The sequence below is a fragment of the Pseudonaja textilis genome, chromosome 1 (genome assembly GCF_049901715.1).
Source record: "Pseudonaja textilis isolate UNSWEBS1 chromosome 1, rPseTex1.2, whole genome shotgun sequence".
Taxonomy (NCBI): Eukaryota; Metazoa; Chordata; class Lepidosauria; order Squamata; family Elapidae; genus Pseudonaja; species Pseudonaja textilis.
In genome coordinates, this window is record NC_141990.1 from 37,448,265 (window position 1) to 37,469,047 (window position 20,783).

General features: G+C 43.0%; 1 protein-coding gene across 5 annotated transcripts in view; it reads right to left on the reverse strand.

Moving 5' to 3' along the window:
• Positions 1-20,485, reverse strand: part of ATL2 (atlastin GTPase 2) — a 50,134-nt gene extending 29,649 nt beyond the window's left edge. For 3 of the 5 annotated variants that reach the window (XM_026695972.2, XM_026695971.2, XM_026695970.2), the window contains exon 1: positions 20,370-20,485. In XM_026695972.2, the coding sequence (XP_026551757.1) occupies positions 20,370-20,439 (70 nt within the window). In that variant the 5' untranslated portion in view covers positions 20,440-20,485. Of the gene's footprint in view, positions 1-19,389; positions 19,453-20,369 lie in introns of those variants that run through there. The other 2 variants (XM_087931207.1, XM_087931213.1) reach the window with 2 other exon arrangements.
• Positions 20,486-20,783: the final 298 nt, after the last annotated feature.

Here is a 20,783-nt window from a genome sequence, read left to right on the forward strand (position 1 = left end):
AGACATATGCCTATATCTATATGTATAACTGTGTATATCGTAAACAGTATCTAAGGGTCCCCAGCAAGAGAAACCCCCAATTGCTCCAAGTGAGAAAAATTCTGGATTCCTGGTCCCCAGCAAGGGAAACCAGCAATACAGGCTCTGAGGTGAATCCTTTCCTGTCAAAATCAAACGTCCCGCAATTTAAATGGCACTCACAGTTTCAGTCCGAATAAATGATCCAAAGGCAAATGCAAAGAAATGCCTGATTAATGACTAGCCGGCTAATGCAATCTTAGCCAGACAAGGGAGAGCCAAATCCAGGGAGAACCAATTGGAAAGGTACTGCCTCAGTCCCCAGAAAGGGAAACCAGCGAGAAATGGCGCCTGTGGTAATTGGGCGCGAAATTGAGCCAACCGTTGAAAAGGGTGGTAGGCAGAATCACCATTGCTAAAGCCTGAGCTGTCAAACGAGCCATTGCTGCTGCTGCTCTAACTTGCGATTTAAATACTGCTGTCAGACTAAACAGCCAGGAGAAGAAAGCCATGGCTGCGAGCGCTCCGCTCCGATCACCAGAAAAACGATCCGAAGGTTAGATAAGGAAGTTGCCTGAGGCGGTAGCCTCAAGCTGCCTGCGGACTGGCAGGCTCCGCTATTTCCAAAGAAACTGTTTTTTTGTTTTTTTTAAGAACTAATAGAGGGACAAGCCTGAAAACCCAAATTAAATGGGGAAGAGTTTTAAAGAGCAAACCTGAATCAGAGAAAAATGGTTCCAGTCAGGGAGTGCACAACCTCTTACCACGAAGGCTGAGCTAAAACTGGGGGACGCTGAGGAAGTGTTCCGTGAAGGAGGAGGAGCGTCCCCGGGTTTTAAGCCCAGCCTTTCCAGAAGAGAGTGAAGCACCTCCCCACTTCTGGATGCTCTGAACAGCTCATGGGAGAATGTTTTTAATATAATTTTATAATAATACATGCTATAATTTTTTAATTATAAAAATAGTCGCTGGGAATACAAGTGTAATATATTATTACTGCTATTAAATAAAATATTAAAAGATAACATTTGACGTTTACTCAGCACCTCTGCTTTTATAGCTCAGTGGAATTTTATCAAGATTTTTGCAACAATTGTTGAGGGTTCACCATCTTTAACAGGAGTGTTCTAGTTCAAGGTTCAGCCAACAAACTCCTCCAGAAGCTAAATCAGAACTAAGGAGAGGAGAGGTAATTTTACTAAACTGACAACTGGCTCAATTACTAGCTAGCTCCTATCTGAGGTTGAAAGCATTGAGATCAAAGAAAAAAAAGCTTCAAGGCAGCTGGATATGTTATCTAAGTGTGAAGAAAGAGCATTTCCTCTAACAGCAGTAGCTAAATGAAATACTGGCATCTTTCAAGTACAATTACAATTCTCAGTATATTGAACAAGTATTTTAGATAAAGTAGTAATTAAACTAAAATCATTTGAATAGAGTGAAAAGTCATAATATGACTTCAGTGGTAGCAATTAATTCCAAATCTAAGATGGAATCCGGTTGGTCTCATAAAAAAGGGGCATTGTTAGACTTACCAGAGAACGCCCTTTCTAGACACACTGCGATAGAGTCCATTATGACATGAGCTGAGTCTGCCACTATGAAAAGATTCACCTCTGCTGAGAGCCCCAGCTTTTCTGGCGAAGTATCTTTACAGACTAGGATTGTCTCTAGAATATAAACAAAGAATGAGCGTACAACCACCCCCCTACCTGAGAATACTAGACCAGACGGCCATGGTGTGGGGCTGGACTCTATCACAGCGTGTCTGGAAAGGGCATTCACTGGTAAGTCTACCAACGCCCCTTCTCCGTCATGCTGCTCTAGAGTTCAGCATTGGGACATACCAAAGCCTGCATGCCCAAGGGACAGACTCGGCTGGTCCTCTTAATCCGACCCAGGAACCACCCGCTGGAGTACCCTTTGTCCAAATGCAGCCTGTGCAGATGCAAAGGAGTCCAGCCGGTAATGTTGGATGAATGAGGAAGCCGAGGTCCATGTAGCAGCTCTACAAATTTTCTTTGATTGGAGCCTACGTGACCCAGGCTGCCAAAGTCGCTGCGCTCCAGGTAGAGTGTGCAGTCAGTTTCTTGAGAGCTGGCAAGCCAAGAGTTTCATATGCAATAGAAATGCATGCTCTGATCCACCTACTCAACATGGGAGATGAGGCCTTAGACCCCAAGGAGACAGGTTGAAAAGACACAAACATTGACTCAGTTTTGTGAAAAGCTGCAGTTCGTTTGATATAAATTTTGAGTGCCCTTTTCACTTCCAATGTGTGCCACTGACGTTCCAATACATGTTGGGGTTTGGGACTAAAGTCAGGGAGTACAATGTCTTGAGCCCTGTGAAACCAAGAGTTAATTTTTGGTACAAATGAAGGGCCAGACACAAAACCACCCGGTTGTCATGAAACATACACAAATCTGGCCTTACCGAAAGGGCAGCCAATTCAGACACCCTCCTGGCTGATGTAATAGCCACCAAGAAGGATAAAATACGGAGACCTACCGTTTGTAAAGGCTCAAAAGGCGGGCCCGAGAGAACTTGGAGAACCTTAGGCAAGTCCCAAGTGGAATACCTATCCACAATGGGTGGTCACAGATTTGAGGCTGCCTTCAGAAATCTGCAGATCGAAGGGTGGTGGGAGGGATGTGTACCTGTCTCATGAAATTACCGAAGCTAAGACCTCTACCTTCCTGCAGAGGGTGTTAGACACAAGGCCCTTGTCCAGCCCGTCCTGAAGTATCTCCGGAACAGACGCTGAAGAGGGGCTCTGGGCTCTCTCCGAGCACCAGTCACTGAATTTCCTCCAGGTGGCATCATAAAGTCGGGTTGTAGACTTTTTACGTGAAGCCTGTATTGTGTTAATTACACTATCTGAAAGGTTGTCCTCCTTCAAAAAGTTCCACTCAACTGCCAAGCGATCAACTGGAACCATTGGGTTTCCGGATGCAAAAGGGCCCCCTGACTGAGAGAGATCTGAGAGGTCGGGATTTTCTAAGGCCTCTGAACAGACAGGTTTACCAGGTCCGCAAACCAGGGTCTCCTGGGCCAATATAGGGCCAGCAGAATCAGCTCCACCTTTTCCTCCAACATCTTCCAGATGACTGCCGGGATGACTGGAAGGGGGGGGGGGAAGGCATAGAGATGACCTGGGGGCCATCTGCTCCAAAATGCTTTGGTCCCCTCCACTCCCTGGGTTGGGAACCTGGAGAAAAACCTGTTTACTTGTGCATTCTGGGGAGTGGCGAAGAGATCCACCTCTGGAGTTCCAAAACTGTGGGATAATTCTATGAACGGGGAGGATGGAGTCTCTATTCCGAGTGGTCGACTTGAGATCGACTCAAACCAGTTTGCCTGGAGTTGTCAACCCCCGAAATATGGTCTGCCTTGAGACACAGGAGGTTCCTCTCTGCCCATCTCCCCAGATGTTCCACCTCCCACATCAAAACCCTGGATTTGGTCCCTCCTTGCTTGTTGACATGAGCTTTGGCTGCTAAATTGTCTGTCATGATTAGCACATGGGACCCTGACACTAGGTTCCAGAAACTTCTCAGGGTGAGAAAAATAGCCCTGAGCTCCAAGAGATTGATGGGAAGGGACCTGTCTGAAGATGGCCAGTGTGCTTGGGCCATCCGGGGCATGTGCTCCCCAGCTGTGAAGGCTGGCGTCCGTGGTCACTACATTTCTCTCTCTCATCATAAAGGGATGACCCTTTGTGATGGCCTGGGACTGCCACCACCAAAAGGACCGAAGCACCTGTGGAGAAAGCAGCACCCTGTGGGCAGAATGACTGGTCCCCTCTCTTTGAAAGGGGAGGAGCAATCACTGCAAGGTGCGTGCATGTAGGTGTGTCCATGGCACAACTTCGATGAAGGAGATCATCTTCCCAAGCAACAGGGACAGGAGGGAGAGTGGAACGGAGTGACTTACTCGAATTCTGTTGATCAACTCTTTGATGCTGTCCTGTTGGTCCTGTGAAAGGAAGACTTCGCAGCTAACTGTATCGATAATGACCCCGAGATGCAACAGTCAGGTCATTGGAGAAAGATGGCTCTTGATCAAGTTGATGGAGAAACCATGTTCCTGCCACACCTGCATTGTGATTTGAAGATCTCGTTCAGCTGCCTGGACGGAGGTAGATTGACTCAGAATGTCATCCAGGTAGCATTAGACTCTCACAGGTAAGGCTCGGAGGAGGGCTGCCAATGCTGCCAGGACCTTAGTAAAAATCCTTGGTGCCGATGAAAGATCAAAAAGTAGGACGCGGTATTGGTAGTGCTCACTGCAATAAGAAAAACGGAGGAATTGGCAATGGGGAGGACAAATTGGGATATGGAGGTAAGCCTCCGTGAGGTCTATGGAAGAGAGGAGATAGCCCTCTCAGACACTTTGAAGAATAGAATGTAGGGTCCGCATCTTAAAACGCCTGTATGGGATGAATTTGTTCAGGAACTTGAGATCAAGGATTGCTCTCTACCCCCCCCCCCCGAGGCCTTCGGGATAACAAAGAGGCGGGAGTAGAAGCCCAACCCCCGCTGATCCCATGGAACTCTTTCTATGGCTCTGATGTCCATCAAGTGATGGATAGCTGAGTCTATCAGGACCCGTTTAGATGTATCACAGGAGGTTGGACAGCTGACAAAAAATGATGGAGCGGGGGAAAAATTCGAGTCGAAAGCCTGATGCTACTGTACCGATGACCCAGGCATCGTTAGTTGATTCCTCCCATCTGGATTTTAAAAAGGTCAACCGACCTCTGATGGGAGGGGAGTGGATGCAGTTACTTAGAGAGCATGAGTGAACGACCACCTCCCCATCAAGAGGGCCGCTTACCCGAGAATTGTTGTTTGGGTTGGTGGTCCTACTGTTGTTCCCGATAAGGGAGATATGTTGCCTGGTTGCGACTGAAGCGAGGGGTGTTGACCGGCCTGAAGGTTTGCGTTCTGGGGTACGTGGTGCGTCAAAAATCTGACCTCTGGGAGAAAGTAGACAGCACCTTTCTCTTGTCTCGTGTTTCCACCACGTACGGCTGTAAGGCTGCTCCAAAGAGGTTTTCTCCTGAGCAAGGGGCCGCTGCCAACTTACGCTTGGAGTCGGTCTGCCAGTTGCGCATCCACAGCAGGCGCCTGGCAGACATGAAGAGGAGAATTTGTCTTTGTGGAGAATTTGGCCAAGCTTAAAGTGGCATGGGCGGCTTGGCTGCTGCTATTATTTTGTTGAGGTCCTGGTGGGACCTAAATCAGCAATGGGAACTTTGTCCTGAAGTTGATGTAACCAGCGAATAGACTACCTGGTAAAAAATGAGGCCATGGCAGAAGCTTTCACGGCCCAAGCTGCAGCCTGGTGTGTGCGCTTCAGAGTTTGTTCTGATTTTTTGTCTTCCGGTCGTAAAACATCCTCTGGTTCCATTGGGGTGCCTGAGGAAGCAAAGGTGGCTACCACTGGGGAATCTACTGCTGGGAGAGCTAATGCATTAACCAAGGCAGGACCTACATTAAAGAATCTCTAGTCCTGGGAAGAAGGGCGAGGCCCTGACAGGGGGTTCTCACACTGGTCCTTTACTACATCCAAGAAGAACAAGGGAGATGGAAGAACCTCATTTCGGACCACTGGTTTGGAGAATAGTGTGTCTCCCTAGCTCGAGGGGCCAGCCTGTGGTTCCGAGGCCACCTCTTCTGGGCTTAACTGGGCTGTAACCAGAGTCTTCTGTAGTAACGTTCGAAACAAGGAGGGCTTAAAGACAGCCGTTGTGGATGTTTCTGGTTTGGTTTCCTCTTCGTTGGAGAGGAAGGGGTCCTTAATTTCCCTCTCTTCCTCCTCTGAGGAACTACCCTGTTCAGAGTGATAAAAGGATCCCCTGTCATCCTGTCCCTCCCAGCTATAAAAATGATGAGGGGCATACATGGGTTCCAAGGTGGGAACCTCCCTCCGTGGGAGAGGTTACCCTGACAGAAGGAAGAAAGGATACCCGAGCCTCCGTCCGGAGGGCAGAGGAGGTGTTTGAGACCTTCAGCAATGTCTTGTCTGACTGCCACCGAAACTACTTCCTGGATGTCTTGGGGCCTGTTCTCCCGGGGAGGAAGTATCACCTGGGGCCCAGTCACAGAGGGGATAAGGTTATCTTCTTCCCTAAACCTGTAAACCCCTAGGTGCAAAACCTGCTGAGGGTTAGGTATAGCTATGTTCCAAGTAGGTGGCCTGTAAGAAGGGCCTGACAAACTCAGGTCCTGGGGAAGGGTGTCATGCTGCCTTTCAGATTACCAGTTCCGTAGGTGGCTAGCCGGACTTCCATCTGCCCTCTCTGTGCCTATAGCTTGTTTTTGTTTTTGTAATTGTTGAGCAAATTTTTGCAAATTGTTTCTCTAAAGCCTCATGTCTTCTCTTTTCTGCCCTAAGTTCAGACTTGGAGGCCTTCTTGGGGGCTAGGGCCCTGGACCTTGATCTTTGCTGCAGCCTCCCTGTTGGCTGAATGGCTTCGTGGTCATTTTCTTTTCATAACCCTTTTGGGGGCTTGAGAGGTCTGAATGCTCTGTATGCCTGATAGTCCTGGCTGGGCCCAATCTATTTCCATTGCTCAAGGAAGAAACACAGGAGGTGCTGTCAGCTCCTCCTGATGGTGTTTTCCGAGCTAGATGGCCAGGAGAGAGATAGGATCACTGACTCGGGGCCCACTAAAAACAGTGCCCGGAGGAACTCGATCACAAAATGGCCACCAGCCACAAGGCAAGGGGCCTTGGGGCCTTCAATGATCCCTGTTGCATGTTCGAATCCCTGGGGCTTCGTGCTGTGGCAATGTATAATGGTTGGATTAATATCTTCACAGAAGGAAGATTGCCCCTCTAATCGATGCAGTTTAGAAGGGAGGTTGGTTGGGAACAGGCCTAATCGCTGCGAGACCACAAGAGCAGCTATCATAAAACTTTGATAGTTTATGGCCTAATAAATCTCCGGAAGACTTGCACAGCCTCAGAAGGTTTTTACAAGCCGCGAGGCCCAGAGAAAAGCTGTGTAGGAGGCTGTTGCAATGTTAATTAGCCTCTAGCAAGTCTGAGGGAGGTTCCGTGGCGTTTTGGCTGATCACACTTACTGTCTGTATGTCAGTGCCTTGCTGAGGCAGCTGGCAACTGGATCCCCGCTCTCCTCGTGAGCGAAGCTCTACCAGAGCCCCGGGAGCTTCTCTCGATCTTGATGAGTCTTTTTTTCCTTTTTTTTCGATGCTTTTGTTTTGAGGAATGCTAATTAATTCAGAGTCCAGAGACAATAGCTCCTATGTCCAAGAGCTGAGTCAAAAAGCTGGGGCTCTCAGCAGAGGCGAACCTTTTTATAGTGGCAGACTCAGCTCACGTCATAAGAGGGCGGAGTTATACCCAATACTGGACTCTAGAGCAGCGTGACGGAGAAAAATCCCAATCATATATTCCTAAAGATAAGCATAGTTCAATAATGAAGCCAATTACACAAAAGGTGCTAGGCCATTCATTGCTGAATAAATTTTAAGCAGAGGTTAGATAGCTACCTGGGATGTTTTAATTTGGATTCTGCACTGAATAGGAGTCAGGATTCAATTACCCTTTTCCAATTTTAAAATACTGATTCCAAAAGTCAAAGAATCATAATATTAGCCAACTCACTATCTTTAGAAAAATCATATATTATGGAGCAAAATACTCCATGAGGAAAACCAAATCAAAGCAGTTGTAGAAAGCAAACTTTCTGCTTTAGGAGGCCAAACTTTCTTCAAGTCTTTTCTTTTATCTTCCAAGAAATGCTGACAGAATAATAATTACACAGCACCAGCAGGGAACAGAGGCGCATTTTGTGTTTTTCTATGGAATGAGGTACAATTAGGTGCATTAAGTTACAAGGCTTAAAACATTTATAGGAGGTCCCTAACTTATGATCACAATTGAGCCTAGAATTTTGATTTTAAATCACTGTGATTGTAAATTGAGTTACCATGTGACCAAACTTGAATTTATAACTTTTACAATGCTGGTTAAGTGACTCACTGCAATCATTAAGTGAATCCTGTGATCATTAAGTAAATCACATGGTCATAAATCCAAATTCAACTAAATCAATGGGAATATTTGCCTGGAAATGGCCACAAATATTGCAATATGTGATCACATGACTACAGGATACTGCAATCAGTCAAAAAAGTGACTCAATTGCCATCAGTCAAAATGTTATCACATACACACTGGGATGGTGCAGCAGTCACAGTTAAATGAATCACTGCAGTTGTTAAGTGAATCACATGATTATTAAGTAATCCAGCTTCCCTGTTAACTTTGTTTGTTGGAAGCCACGTGGGAAGGTTGCAAATGGCGATTACATAAACCCAGGATATGCAGCTGCTGTAAATACATGCCAGTTGCCAAGAGTCCAAATTCTGATCACTTGACCATGGGGATGCTTCAACGGACATAAGTTAAAGCCCCAGATATAATCGATTTTTTCAGTGCTGTTGTAACTTTGAACCGTCGCTAAATAAATGGTTATAAGTCAAGAACTACCTGTAGAAGAAAAGATGACTTATAAAAACAGAACACTATGCAGAACCTTAATTAAGTCTGTTGGGATAAGCTGAGTTAGTTATTCCTATTGGCCTTTTTTATCAATGATTTCCTTCCTCTTTACTTGACAAATTATGACCCTTAGAGTCATTTTTTGAAAAAGGAATTAATACAGTCTGACGTGACCAGAATGAAAATTAAATTTTCCAATCGTATGATTGACTCTCCTCTGCTGTACAATTTAATCAATTGTATGTATGTATGTATGTATGTATGTATGTTATTCAGCTTTGTTCGGGTATTTTCCCATGTCATTATAGTTGTGCTTTTAAAGTTGTAGCAACGTTTCAGCAGAATCTCATCTGCCATCATCAGGCTTCTGTATTGTGTTCATCTGTGAGTTAGACTTTCACAGCCGTTTCTGTTTTAAATTTGGTCCTAGCCTACTGCTGTGTTAGAATGTTTTTTTCTTCATCCTGGTTAGTTGGGAGTCTTGGTCTGTGTTTGTTGGTCTTAAGAGTTTGCTGTGTTCTGCTTGATTGGTGTTTCTAATATTTTCTGTCTGTTTTGTAGCGTTTTTTTGTCTTGGTTGGCTGGCAACATTGTGTTTCCTGTATTGGAGGCTTTTAGTATGGCTTGGCTTCGAGTAAACGGATGGCAGTCATTTATTAGGAAGCTAGGTTTCATTTGGGTGCCTGGTTGGGGTGTGTTTGAGCTGGAGGTATCGGGGGGGGGGGTCTGTTTGTGCCCAGGTGTTTGCTTGGCTTGTGGTGTGGAGATTTTTTTGTTTGTGAGTGCAGGCTTCCAGATAATTGACAGTCTGGTGGAGTCATCTCTTCTATTCATGCTTTCAGGTCTTTTTTTCAATCTCTATGGCTTCTCTGATAATTCTGTAGCTGGGGTTTTTCTATAGTGGCTAGGGGTTTTGGTGCCATTGAAGTCGATGCTATGACCTGTGGCTTTCATGTGCTGGACTAGTGAGGAAGTGTGTTCCAGCTTTTTTACTGCATTTTTGTGTTTATCCAGGCGGGTACTTATTCTTCAATTGGTCTGTCCAATGTATGTGGCAGGGCATGATACGCAGGGGACTTCATATATGCCTTGGTTTTCCAGATCAATTTTATCTTTGGGGTTTCTTAGGATGGCTGCTATATTTCTGTCTGTTTTGAAGGCCGTCTTGATGTGATGCCTGTGTAGTATCTTATTGATTTTGTCTGTAGTACTTCTTATGTGGGTGTGTGTGTGTGCGTGTGTGTGTCTATATATATATATATATATATGTATATATATATGTGTGTGTGTATATATATATATGTGTGTGTGTGTATATATATATATGTATGTATGTATGTATGTATGTATGTATGTATGTATATGTTTTCTTAAGTTTTCATGGGTACTTACATGTCTGGTATTCAGCTTTGTTTGGGTATTTTCCTGTGTCATTATAATTGTGCTTTTAAAGTTGTAGCAATGTTTCAGCAGAATCTCATCTGCCATCATCAGGCTTGTGTATTGGGTTCGTCTGTGTGTTTTTATATATATAAACATCCCTTTGTGGAAGGACAAAAAATCAGGGGGTTTCCTCACCTCTGAGGGCAAAATGTTGCACAATGAAGGGACAGTGGCAGAAAAGGCCCCCTTCCTAGATCCTGCCAGTTGGAATTCTTTGACCAACTGAGTCTGTTACATGCTTTCCCTGCCTGAATGAATGCGACAGGCCAATGTAATGGGGTGAAGGCAGTTCCATAGTTAACTTGGTCCTATGCCATGTAGGCTTTATAGCTAATAACCAACACGTTGCATTAGCCCTGGAAGCAAACTGGCATCCAGTGCAGTTTGCAGAGCAGAGGTGCTATATATGCTTTTCTTTGGTCAGCCAGTATAGCTTGTATGCCCACATTCTGCACCAGTTGAAGCTTCTGGAAACTTTTCAAAAGTAGCCCCATATAGTAAAGCTTCTACAAAATTGGTTGGTTTTATAGGTAGCCCTTGACCAACCAACAGTTGTTTAATGATTGTTCAGAGTTACAACAGCCTTGGAAAGGGTACTTTACAGCCCATAAAGCACTTCTAGCCATCTTAAAATTTTGCACTGCCTCCTCCCACAGTCACATAACTGCATTTTAGGTTCTTGACAATAGGCTTACAGGCAGGAATTGTTGCATTGTCCCAGTCATGTGACAGTAATTTGCAACATTTTTTGTCAGTTTCTGGCAAAAACCACACATTCAGGGAACTGATTTGCTTAAATACCACATGATTTGCTTAACAACCATGTAACTCAGAGTTATGACTGTGTGATTCACTTATTACCATTAAAATAGTTGTAAAATTGGGTCTATCATGTGGATGTTTCAACTTATGATAATAATTCCAGTCCCAATTTTGGTTTTAAGTCGAAGACTACTTATATTCAAACTTTTCATCTCACTCAAGGCAACTAAGCAGCACAATAAATTAATATGTTTTACTTTATTGTTCCTTACAGAACAAGAAATAAAGGTGGTCCTCAAATTACGACCACAACAGAGACTAGAATTTCATCACTAAACAATGCAGTCATAAAGCGCAATGTCACATGATCCCATCCCTGAGTGATGGCACTCTTGGCAGTCCCATTTACTATAATTCCAGATATGTAGGTTAAGTGTAAAGTAAGAAGCATGAGTGTGTAACATGAGGGTGCAAGAAGCCCTGCGCAAGTCATAAGCAAGTTGGGGTCTATTGCAAAGTGACACGAGCTCAGGGAGACTGGGGAAAGAATATGCTGCAACTCAGGGATGCTCCAGCAGCATAACGCAAAGCTGCTTTACCCAGGAAGCCCCTTCTTTTAATTTCCATTCTTTAGCCTGCCCTCACTTTCAACATAGAAGAAGCTTGCTCTTCTTGTATGTCACAGCCTTTTAGATATTTGAAAACTGCTATCATATTTCTCTCTATGTTTTCCTTTGTAAGCTAGAAGTTGCCAATTGCTATAATAGTTTCTGACAAGCCTAGGTTTTCAGACCCCTTGTGATCTTGATAACCCTTTCAGTGGTACTCCAACAAGTACTCCAGTACTTGTTGCAATTCCAGGTGCTTCATTGGATGAAGCACCTGGAATTGGAACAAGTACTCCAAAAGTACAATTGAATCAATACAAAACTTGAAAACAGATTTTTTTTAAAAAAATCTAACAGAAATACAATAGAATAAAATAATGAAAATACATAGAGCAATAGTAAAGGTAGTCCTCGACTTACAACAATTGAGCCCAAAATTTATGTTGCTAAGCAAGACATTTGTTAAGTGAATTTTACTCCATTTTACAGCTTTTCTTGCTACATCTGTTAAGTGAATCACTATAATAGTTAAGTTAGTAACACAATTGTTAAGTAAATCCGACTTCACCATTGCCTTTGCTTGTCAGAAGGCCGCAAAAAGTGATCACATGATCCTGTAACCCGCAACCATCGTAAATATGAGTCAGTTGCCAAGCATGTGAATTTTGATCACATGACCATGGGGATGTTGCAATGATCATAAAGTGTGAAAAACGGTCATAATAATTACTTTTTCCAGTGTCATCGTAACTTTGAAAAGTCACTAAATGAACTGTTAAGTCAATGACTACCTGTATTTCCCACAAAACTGAAAACCACCTGATCCAAGAGATTTTACTTTTCTTACAAAGGATACTGTACAGTATAAAGCCATTAAGTAAGCAAGTTAAATTTCTCCCTCAAGGAAATTATTGTCAAGTTTTTGTAAAGAGCCTATTCAAGTCTCTTTGAAACTAAGGATATTCTTTTAATTAATAAATGCTGAGTTTTTTCAGACCTAAAATAGAAAATATTTTAAAAGTTATTGCCATAGTTTTGAACTGGAACCAGAAACAACTTGAAATTCAACCCGGCCAACTGAAGCTTTTGCAGATCACATAGCTTCTATCCAAATATAACTAACATAGATCACATGGCATTAGTCCATGTATAATTAAAAATGCGATGGAACTAAGATATATGGATCCATAAACTAATCTGTAGTCTCTGACACAGCTGGCCCATCAGTCTAAACGAAGCCAAGACATACCTGGCTATAGCTGTTACTTAAGAATCCAGGATTAGATTCAGACAGATCAAGGGACAGCAGAATAGATACAAATCCTTTTAAGAGTACCATAAGCTTGTTTCAAAGAATTAGGCTAATATACAATTATCTGAAAATAAGCATATTAGTTCACCATTTGCTGCTTAAATGAAATCAATGCCTTTAATCACATATACTGTTAGAAAAATTATTTCTGCAAAATAAATTATATATGTACATATATTCCATGGGAAGTTAAATGATTAATCATGAACATTTAATTTTGCTTACACATGTTTTTATGAGGATAGAAATGGGATAAGAAACAACCTAAGGAAGGCAAGCTTATCCAGTGGACAGATTCCTACAAACTTATTCTTTAACTCATTAATTTTCATGACTTTACTCACAGCAGTCATGTGAACACTTTTTGAGGCAGTGTTGCCAAAAACCTGGACTTCTGGTTTTCAGCAAAACCACATCCACAACAAACCATTGGTTTCCTTAATGGCTGCAGATTCACTTGTGAACATGGTAATTCACTTAATGACTGCCACCAAAAAGTCATAAAATTGGGTTAGTCGTTTTATAGCTTACAACGGGGGTGGGCAAACTACGGCCCGCAGGCCGCATCCGGCCCGTTGGTCTGTCCAATCCGGCCCGCCCCTGAAAAAAAATCAGTGGGCGTGGCGTATTGCCCTGCGCCGCATGGTCCCCCAAAGCTGCAAAACAGTGCGGAGCGCTCTCGGGGTAGGAAAGAAAAGAAGAACTTTGCAAAGGCCTCGGCTGGGAGTTCGAAATCACCTTCGAGTGCGACCTCTCCGAAGGTGAGTCCCCGCCGATCCCCCTTTTTTTTCCGGGGCTTTCAGGCTTAAACTTTGCAAAGGCAAAGTTTGCAGGCGTGAGCGTCTTCCTGCCGAGGAGCGGGAAGGGTTCTGCCCGGCGGGCGGTGGGCTGCTTGGAGCCAGCTAAAGCTAGGCTGCTGCTGGTGGAGCCTTGCCCTGCCTTGGTGCCCCGTTTCCCGGCTCGGTGGTCCTGCTCAGGCGGCACTTTAAAAGCCCTCCTCCTCGCGTATGTGCCCGATGAGCCGCTCACCACGACGGCGGCTCCCAGCAACTTGCGGTGTTCTTTTTCCTCGCAGGCGCTCGCGCCTGGCCCCAAGCCGTGCAGCGGAGGGGAAACCCAGAGCGCCGTCGGGTCGCCTCCTCCAAGCAGCCCGCCCGCCCTCCGGCAAGAACCCTTCCCGCTCCTCGGCGGGAAGACGCTCCCGCCTGCAAACTTTGCCTGTGCAAAGTTTAAGCCTGGAAGCCCCGAGCAACTTCCCAGCAACTTGCGGCTTCCTTTTTCCTCGTGGGCACTCACGCCTGGCCCCGAGCCGCGCGGCAGAGGGGAAGCCCGGCGGGTGGGCTGCTTGGAGGAGGCGACCGGCGGTGCTCGGGTTTCCCCTCCGCCGCGGGCTCTCGGGGCCAGGCGCGAGCACCTGCGAGTTGAAAGGAAGCCGAAAGTTGCCAGGAAGTTGCTCGGGTTTCCAGGGCTTCCAGGCTTAAACTTTGCATAGGCAAAGTTTGCAGGCAGGAGCGTCTTCCCGCCGAGGAGCGGGAAGAGTTCTGCCCAGCGGGCGGGCGGGCTGCTTGGAGGAGGCGACCTGGCAGCGCTCCGGGCTTCCCCTCTGCCGTGCGGCTCGGGGCTAGGTGCGAGCACCCGAGAGGAAAAAACAAGCCGCAAGTTGCTGGGAAGTTGCTCGGGTGCTGAGAGCCACCGTCATGGTGAGCGGCTCGTCAGGCGCATACGCGAGGAGGAGGGCTTTTAAAGTGCTGCCCGAGCAGGACCACCGAGCCGGGAAACGGGGCACCAAGGCAGGGCAAGGCTCCACCAGCAGCGGCCTAGCTTTAGGTGGGCTTGGATGCCCCTGAGCGCGGGTTTGCTGTTTGTTGTCTCCTGGGACTCGCGTTTGGAAAGCGTGGAAAGTAGTAGCAGGAGCAGGCGCGGTGTTATTTTTTCTCTTTATATAATATTATATATATATAATTATATATAATTTGCTGCATTTTATAATGGGCCCTTTATAATGGCCTTTAGTAAAATTGGTTCGGCCCTCGAACGCAGATCTGATTTTCCATGTGGCCCCCGACAGAAATTAATTGCCCACCCCTGGCTTACAACCATGATGGGCAGGCTCCATCCCGATTGTAAGTCTAGGACTATCTGTACCCTGGATATCACAGCATTTAAAACTGAAAGTCATATATATTTACTCAGGTGTTACAAACCAGCAAGATTCACTCCCAAATTATGTACATGTTATGATTGCATAAGTAAGTAGTTTGGCTATAATTTAAAAAAAAAAAAAAGGATTTGCCTATCTTTTCTATAAGTATCTGAATTATTTGGCATACAATTTTAACGCTTATATGAATTATACTTCTTGATAATGTATTATTCAGTTGCAAATACAGGTAATTTTTGGCTTAAAACAGTTTACTTAATGACCATTCAAAGTTACAATGACACTGAAAAAAGTGACTTATGATCATTTTTCACAATTTTGACCATTGCAGCATTCCCTTGGTCACATGATCAAAATTTGGGCACTTGGCAACTGGCATGTATTTATGATGGCTGCAGTGTCCCAGGGTCATGTAATCCCCCTTTCACGAACTTCTAACAAGCAAAGTCAAAGGGGAAGGCAAATTCACTTAACAACCTTTTTACTAACTTAACAAGTGCAATGATTCACTTAACAACAGCAAGAAAGATCATAAAATGGGGCAAAGCTCACCTAACAAATATCTTGAAATGTTGGGTTCAATTGTGGTCATAAGTCTACCTGTATTTCATTTATTATAATAGTTATAAAAGTGCATATAAATTTATTAAGAAGAAAAAAATACTTCTTAAATGAAATACTTCCATTTAAGAAATAAAAATGCTATTTAGACACATCTTCTGAGCAAAAAACAAAACAAAACAAAACTGGGAGTTAGAAACAAGTCTCCGACTCTCAATTGGCCACCCCTGATTTAGGACTTGCAGCTAATATTAAAAAGTTCACAAGCCAAGAGATAAAGATCTCTAAAGTGTCCAATTTATATGCAAGGTTCAATTGACAGTCATAGACCAGCCTTTCCTACCAGCTGACTTCATGTAGAATAGCATAAGAATACTGTTTAAACAAAGGTTTTAGAAATAACAACAAAGGATAAAGTTTTTTGTGTGCTTGCTTTACATGAAGTAAATTGTAATACTTTTGAAAATTAAAATGTAATCCTGCACAGTTCTTCCATACCACTGTATTATAGACATTGTTACAAAAAATACTTCTAGATGTATGACCTACTCCTTTCCAGCCAACTTTATTCCAGTTTTCTTTTCCTTGGATATTGTTCCTCTCCTTTCCATGCCTTCATATGCCCTAATTTCCTCTAGTAGTGATTTCTAAACTAATGCCATATCAACTTATTCTTTAAAAAATACAAGTAAATAATGTATTTACTAATAAGCAGTTTTTCTATAGCTGCTTGCAATATGTGACAGGCTAAGAAACAATTACTTCTTTTTACATAGTTCAGAGATGGATGACTTGCAGCATCAAGCTGCATGCAGCCCTTGAGCTACTTTCAAGTGATCTTTGGACTAATTTCAAAACCTTTATAGAAGGGAGCAGGTCAGACTTCCAGTAAAATGTATGTCTTTTCTTTAAAGCCTGGCCTCTGGGAGAGGGAAAAAAGGACATTAATTCCCGAAAGATAGCACTACAGAAAAAGAATTCAGTCCTCTTTTAGGACAAAGTATGTAAGTAAATGCAGTAAACAAGTGGTAAATATATAGGCTATTCTCACTTGGATGACTTATTAAAGGATCGTGAAAGGATGGATTATTAGTTAGCGCTGCTGGAATTCATCATTTTCATCATCAACTGTTTATGTTTAACTGCCTGATCGGTTACAGGGCCAGCTTCATAAGTCTGTGTTGGTTTTAATTAGGAATCAATACAGGTGTCAGATCTCTTAGAGAGGTTCATTTGGTTTCATATCTTAGGACAATAATTGATGAATAAAAGATAGCAAACTGATACTTAATCCTAATAAAATATAAATGAGTTTGGCCAACAGCAAACCTAACTGATTTATTGCATAATTTTTTAGATATGATACTACCTTATTTTTTACTGAGAATGTACCTACAGTTAATTATGTTCTTATTCTCAGATGAGTCAAGTATTAGCTGGAGATCAGGAATGCTTTTGCACAGTATCATTAGTTCACCATTTCAGTGTCTTTTTTTAAAAAGTGATTTATCATCCACTAGTTTACTTTGATAACTTGCCCCATTAATAGTACTATGGCTAAAGCAGAAAACTACAGGTGGGCTTCAATATGCAACAGTTCATTTAGTGACTGAAGTTACAATGGCACTAAAAAAAGTGACCGATTTTTCACACTTACGACCTTTGCAGCATCTCCATAGTCACATGAGCAAAATTTGGATGCTTGGCAACTGGTTCATATTTATGCAATGTGCCGGGGCCATGTAATCACCTTTTGTGACTGTCTGACAAGCAAAGTCAGTGGGAGAGCCAGATTCACTTTATTCCCATGTTACTAACTAATGACTACAGTGATTCACTTAACAACTGTGGCAAGAAAAGTCATAAAATGAAGCAAAATGCACTTAGTAGAGGACCTGTACTTTAGAAAGTGGTTCAAACTTTCATTAAAAAAATGAGTTCTACATTCTTGTATTTTTACATTTTAGTTCAATTCAAACTATTAATACCGGTACTAAAAAGTGGCATAATATAAAATTTCAAGATAGCAAATTATGTTCTTAAATCTAGATAACAACACTATTTATTTTGCCTATAATTAATGAGTCTAATTATAGAGGTTCGCAAATTCTGAAACTGATTCCTAAAAAGATAAATGAATTTATGCACAGATTTTATTAATAAATTAATGTTTCATTGACATAAGGGCTGGGTAAGAAATACTTTTAAACTTCATGTTATACTATATATTTAATAAAACAATTACAGAATTGTACAATTTAATTTTCAAATACTTATTTTATAAGCAAAAATCATATTTATGACTACCAGTATATGTTTTAATGGTTTGAATGAGCTTGCTTACTTTTGCTGAAATCTGAATTTTATTTCTTGTTCTAATCAATTTGTGACGATTGCAAAAACCCTGAGTCACAGAAATAGGATGCCACAAACTTTTATCAGCCCTGTCATTAGGATTGGGTAAGAAGCTTTCTGAAAGTACTTAAAAATGTTTCCATTCTGAAAAGCCAAAAATGTAAAAAATGATTTGAAACACTGAATTTCACGATTAAAAAATCACTCAAAAGATTATGGAATTATCAGCACACTATTGGAGATACATGACACAAACATTTCTGAGAAGCAATGCACAGTGACATGTGTTAAAATTTAAATGACTTAGTTGGCAGTTTATACACTTCTAGCCTCTACTAAAAAAAAAGAGGCTGAAAATTGATTTGTAAGCATAACAATGCCAAAAATTCCAAACTTGACTACTATGTCAGAAACAAATCTGTAAACAATTCCTACAGACCACCTCCAACCCAATGTTGAACTTCTTACTTTATAGAGGAGAAAACAATTGCTAGCTTTGTTTTCCAAAACCCATAAACATTGAAAGAATTGCTACCTGCTTTTGCTTTTATACATTCTCTGCACTATTTAGGAGAATAGCATCTAACAATATCTGGAAACATAATTGTTAATCTTTACTGAAAGTCAGTCCAGTTTTCAAGATAGACTATCCATGTGAGCAGAACATAGAAGCTTGCAAATACTGTCTTTTAAAATAAAATCATAAATGCAAATTCATCAACTTTCCATTAAGCTATACATTCATAGTATACTACTACAAAAAGGTATATTTTGAGGAAACTAAATATACCACTACAAAATTTCTAAGGGAAAATACTTATAAAAATGGTATTGGTAGGAGTTCTATGTTTTCAAAAAATTCACTTCAATTGATTTACTGTAGGACAAAATTTATACTGAAATGTTCTCTAACTTACAAATCCCAGTGTCAACTCAGTATCAATTGTCACGTTTATTTATGGAGAGACGTGGAACAAGCATTATGCAAGCATATTCCCTTAGCAGCTTGACAATAAATATGTATACACATTTATCACATGAATGCAAAAGCAAAACTTTACTTCCCAATTTAGATAATTTTGGTAGGAAAAATAAAGCCACCAGTTTTTAATTAAAGCCCATATGCTTCGGTCTTCTATTTCATGCAAAAATTACCACAAGCAAATTGCAAAAACCAGACACAGGGCAACAAAGCACCCTATCAGTATTCAAAGGAGAAACATTCTTGGAAATATTTAAAACTAGGTCACATATGCCTGCTGTAAATGATACATTCAAAAAATCCTTTCATAAAATACTGCAACCACCACTATCAGAGTTGCTAACCAGAAGATATTTGCTTTAAATAGTTTGTTCCTTTCATCAGTTCGACTTCGCTACAATATTTTAGCAATGTACAGTCCAGCATCATAATTTACTTGTAATACTTTACACTGCCATATTACATGATACAATGCATTATGCACTAGAACCAATTATGTCTATTTTATGTCGATTATTTATACTACTTTCAGTACTATAAAATAACAGCATAAAGCCTATGTAAACAACTCAGCTGTCCAAACAAATTCATTCCAATTACACGCGAAGAGAACATGTTCTGCATGCAAAAAAAACCTCAAGTTTGATCACCCATGTCTAAGTAAGACTTGAAAGCCTGAAACACTGGTGCTCCCAGTCAAATGCAACACAGCAGTGACACTGAGTAGGTCCTTGAAGCTATTTGCATTTACTCAAGAAGTACTCCTCATATCGGGCAAGCATCATGGACCAGCCCGGCTCTACCACTGCCTTCTTTCACTCCTTTGACACACTGACTGATGCTTGCCACATAAGGTAGCTCGGAGGCATCGCAAAGGACGCCCGCTCCGACTTTAAGTAGCTATAGCTGCGAAGACAGGAAGGAGCCAGGCCTATTTCTGCTATTCCTTAACCCACCCTCGTAGGTATTGAGATCCCGTGCCTGTAGATCACTGATCGAAAAACCTCCCCCGCCCCCTTTCTATCAAGTTCACAGCACCCACGCTTGCCTATTCCCTACGTCGTTCTTCCTCCTTACAGTAGTGAAGCCCAGTGGCAAAATATATGCCACGGCGCTCCCCTTCACCACTAAATAGGCCAACCAGACAGTTCATGTCTTTTTCTCCTCATTGCAGCAGCAGCAGCAGCAGCGGCGGCCGTTTGCCACATTGGGTCACTCTGCCTGCTGGCTTCTTTCCTCTGTCTCAGCTTCTCAGTCTCTTGCTGCCCGCCGGCAGTCTCTACCCTCAAGGACCAACGCCCCTCTCAGAGAAGACACCTAGCCACCCACCTCCCCCACGAGGAGTTTGACGAGGCCTTCTGGAAACCTCCCGCTTCCTAAGTCCACCGTTGTGTGAGAAACGGTCGCTCCGAAGGGAGAGAGAAGACCGAACCGCTGTGTTTCTGGCTCGCCCAGGCAACTGGCGCGACACCCGTCGCCCGCACGAGGAGACCCCCGAGGGAAGCGATTCCTGCCTTCAGCCGTTAAGGGAAAGAGAAGCCCCGGAGAGAAGAAATGCCGGGTTCTAGATCCGTCACCTGCCTTCAACAGGGATGCCGGCGCTCCTTTGCTGAAGCAGGCGGTTAGTTACCTGTCAAGTCCGGTTGAAACCGAGGCTCTTCCTCTCGCTGCCCGTACCGAGCCGCGTCTCCTTCCGCCATCTTGTCCAGGTTTAAAATTAACTCCCCGTGACGTCAAAACGCCGCCGCGAGCCTTTTATCAACAGGCACAGCGCGGCCGCGACGCTGTTTAGGAGCGGAGTGGGTCCTAGCGCCGTCCTCTTCGTCGTCGCCGACCGATAGTCTTCGAGCGCGGCAGTGCAGACGTCTTAGTACTCCGAGTTTTTCTCAGTTTAGCGGTTTGCTTCGCATAAATCAGCCACGTGGGAAGTGTCATATTTATGGAAATCACTTCGAAGTTATGAACTTTCTCGGAGAAAATGTTTTATTTATTTTTATTTATTTATTTTGTCAAGCAATTGCAAGAGAACAGGTATAAGTATAAA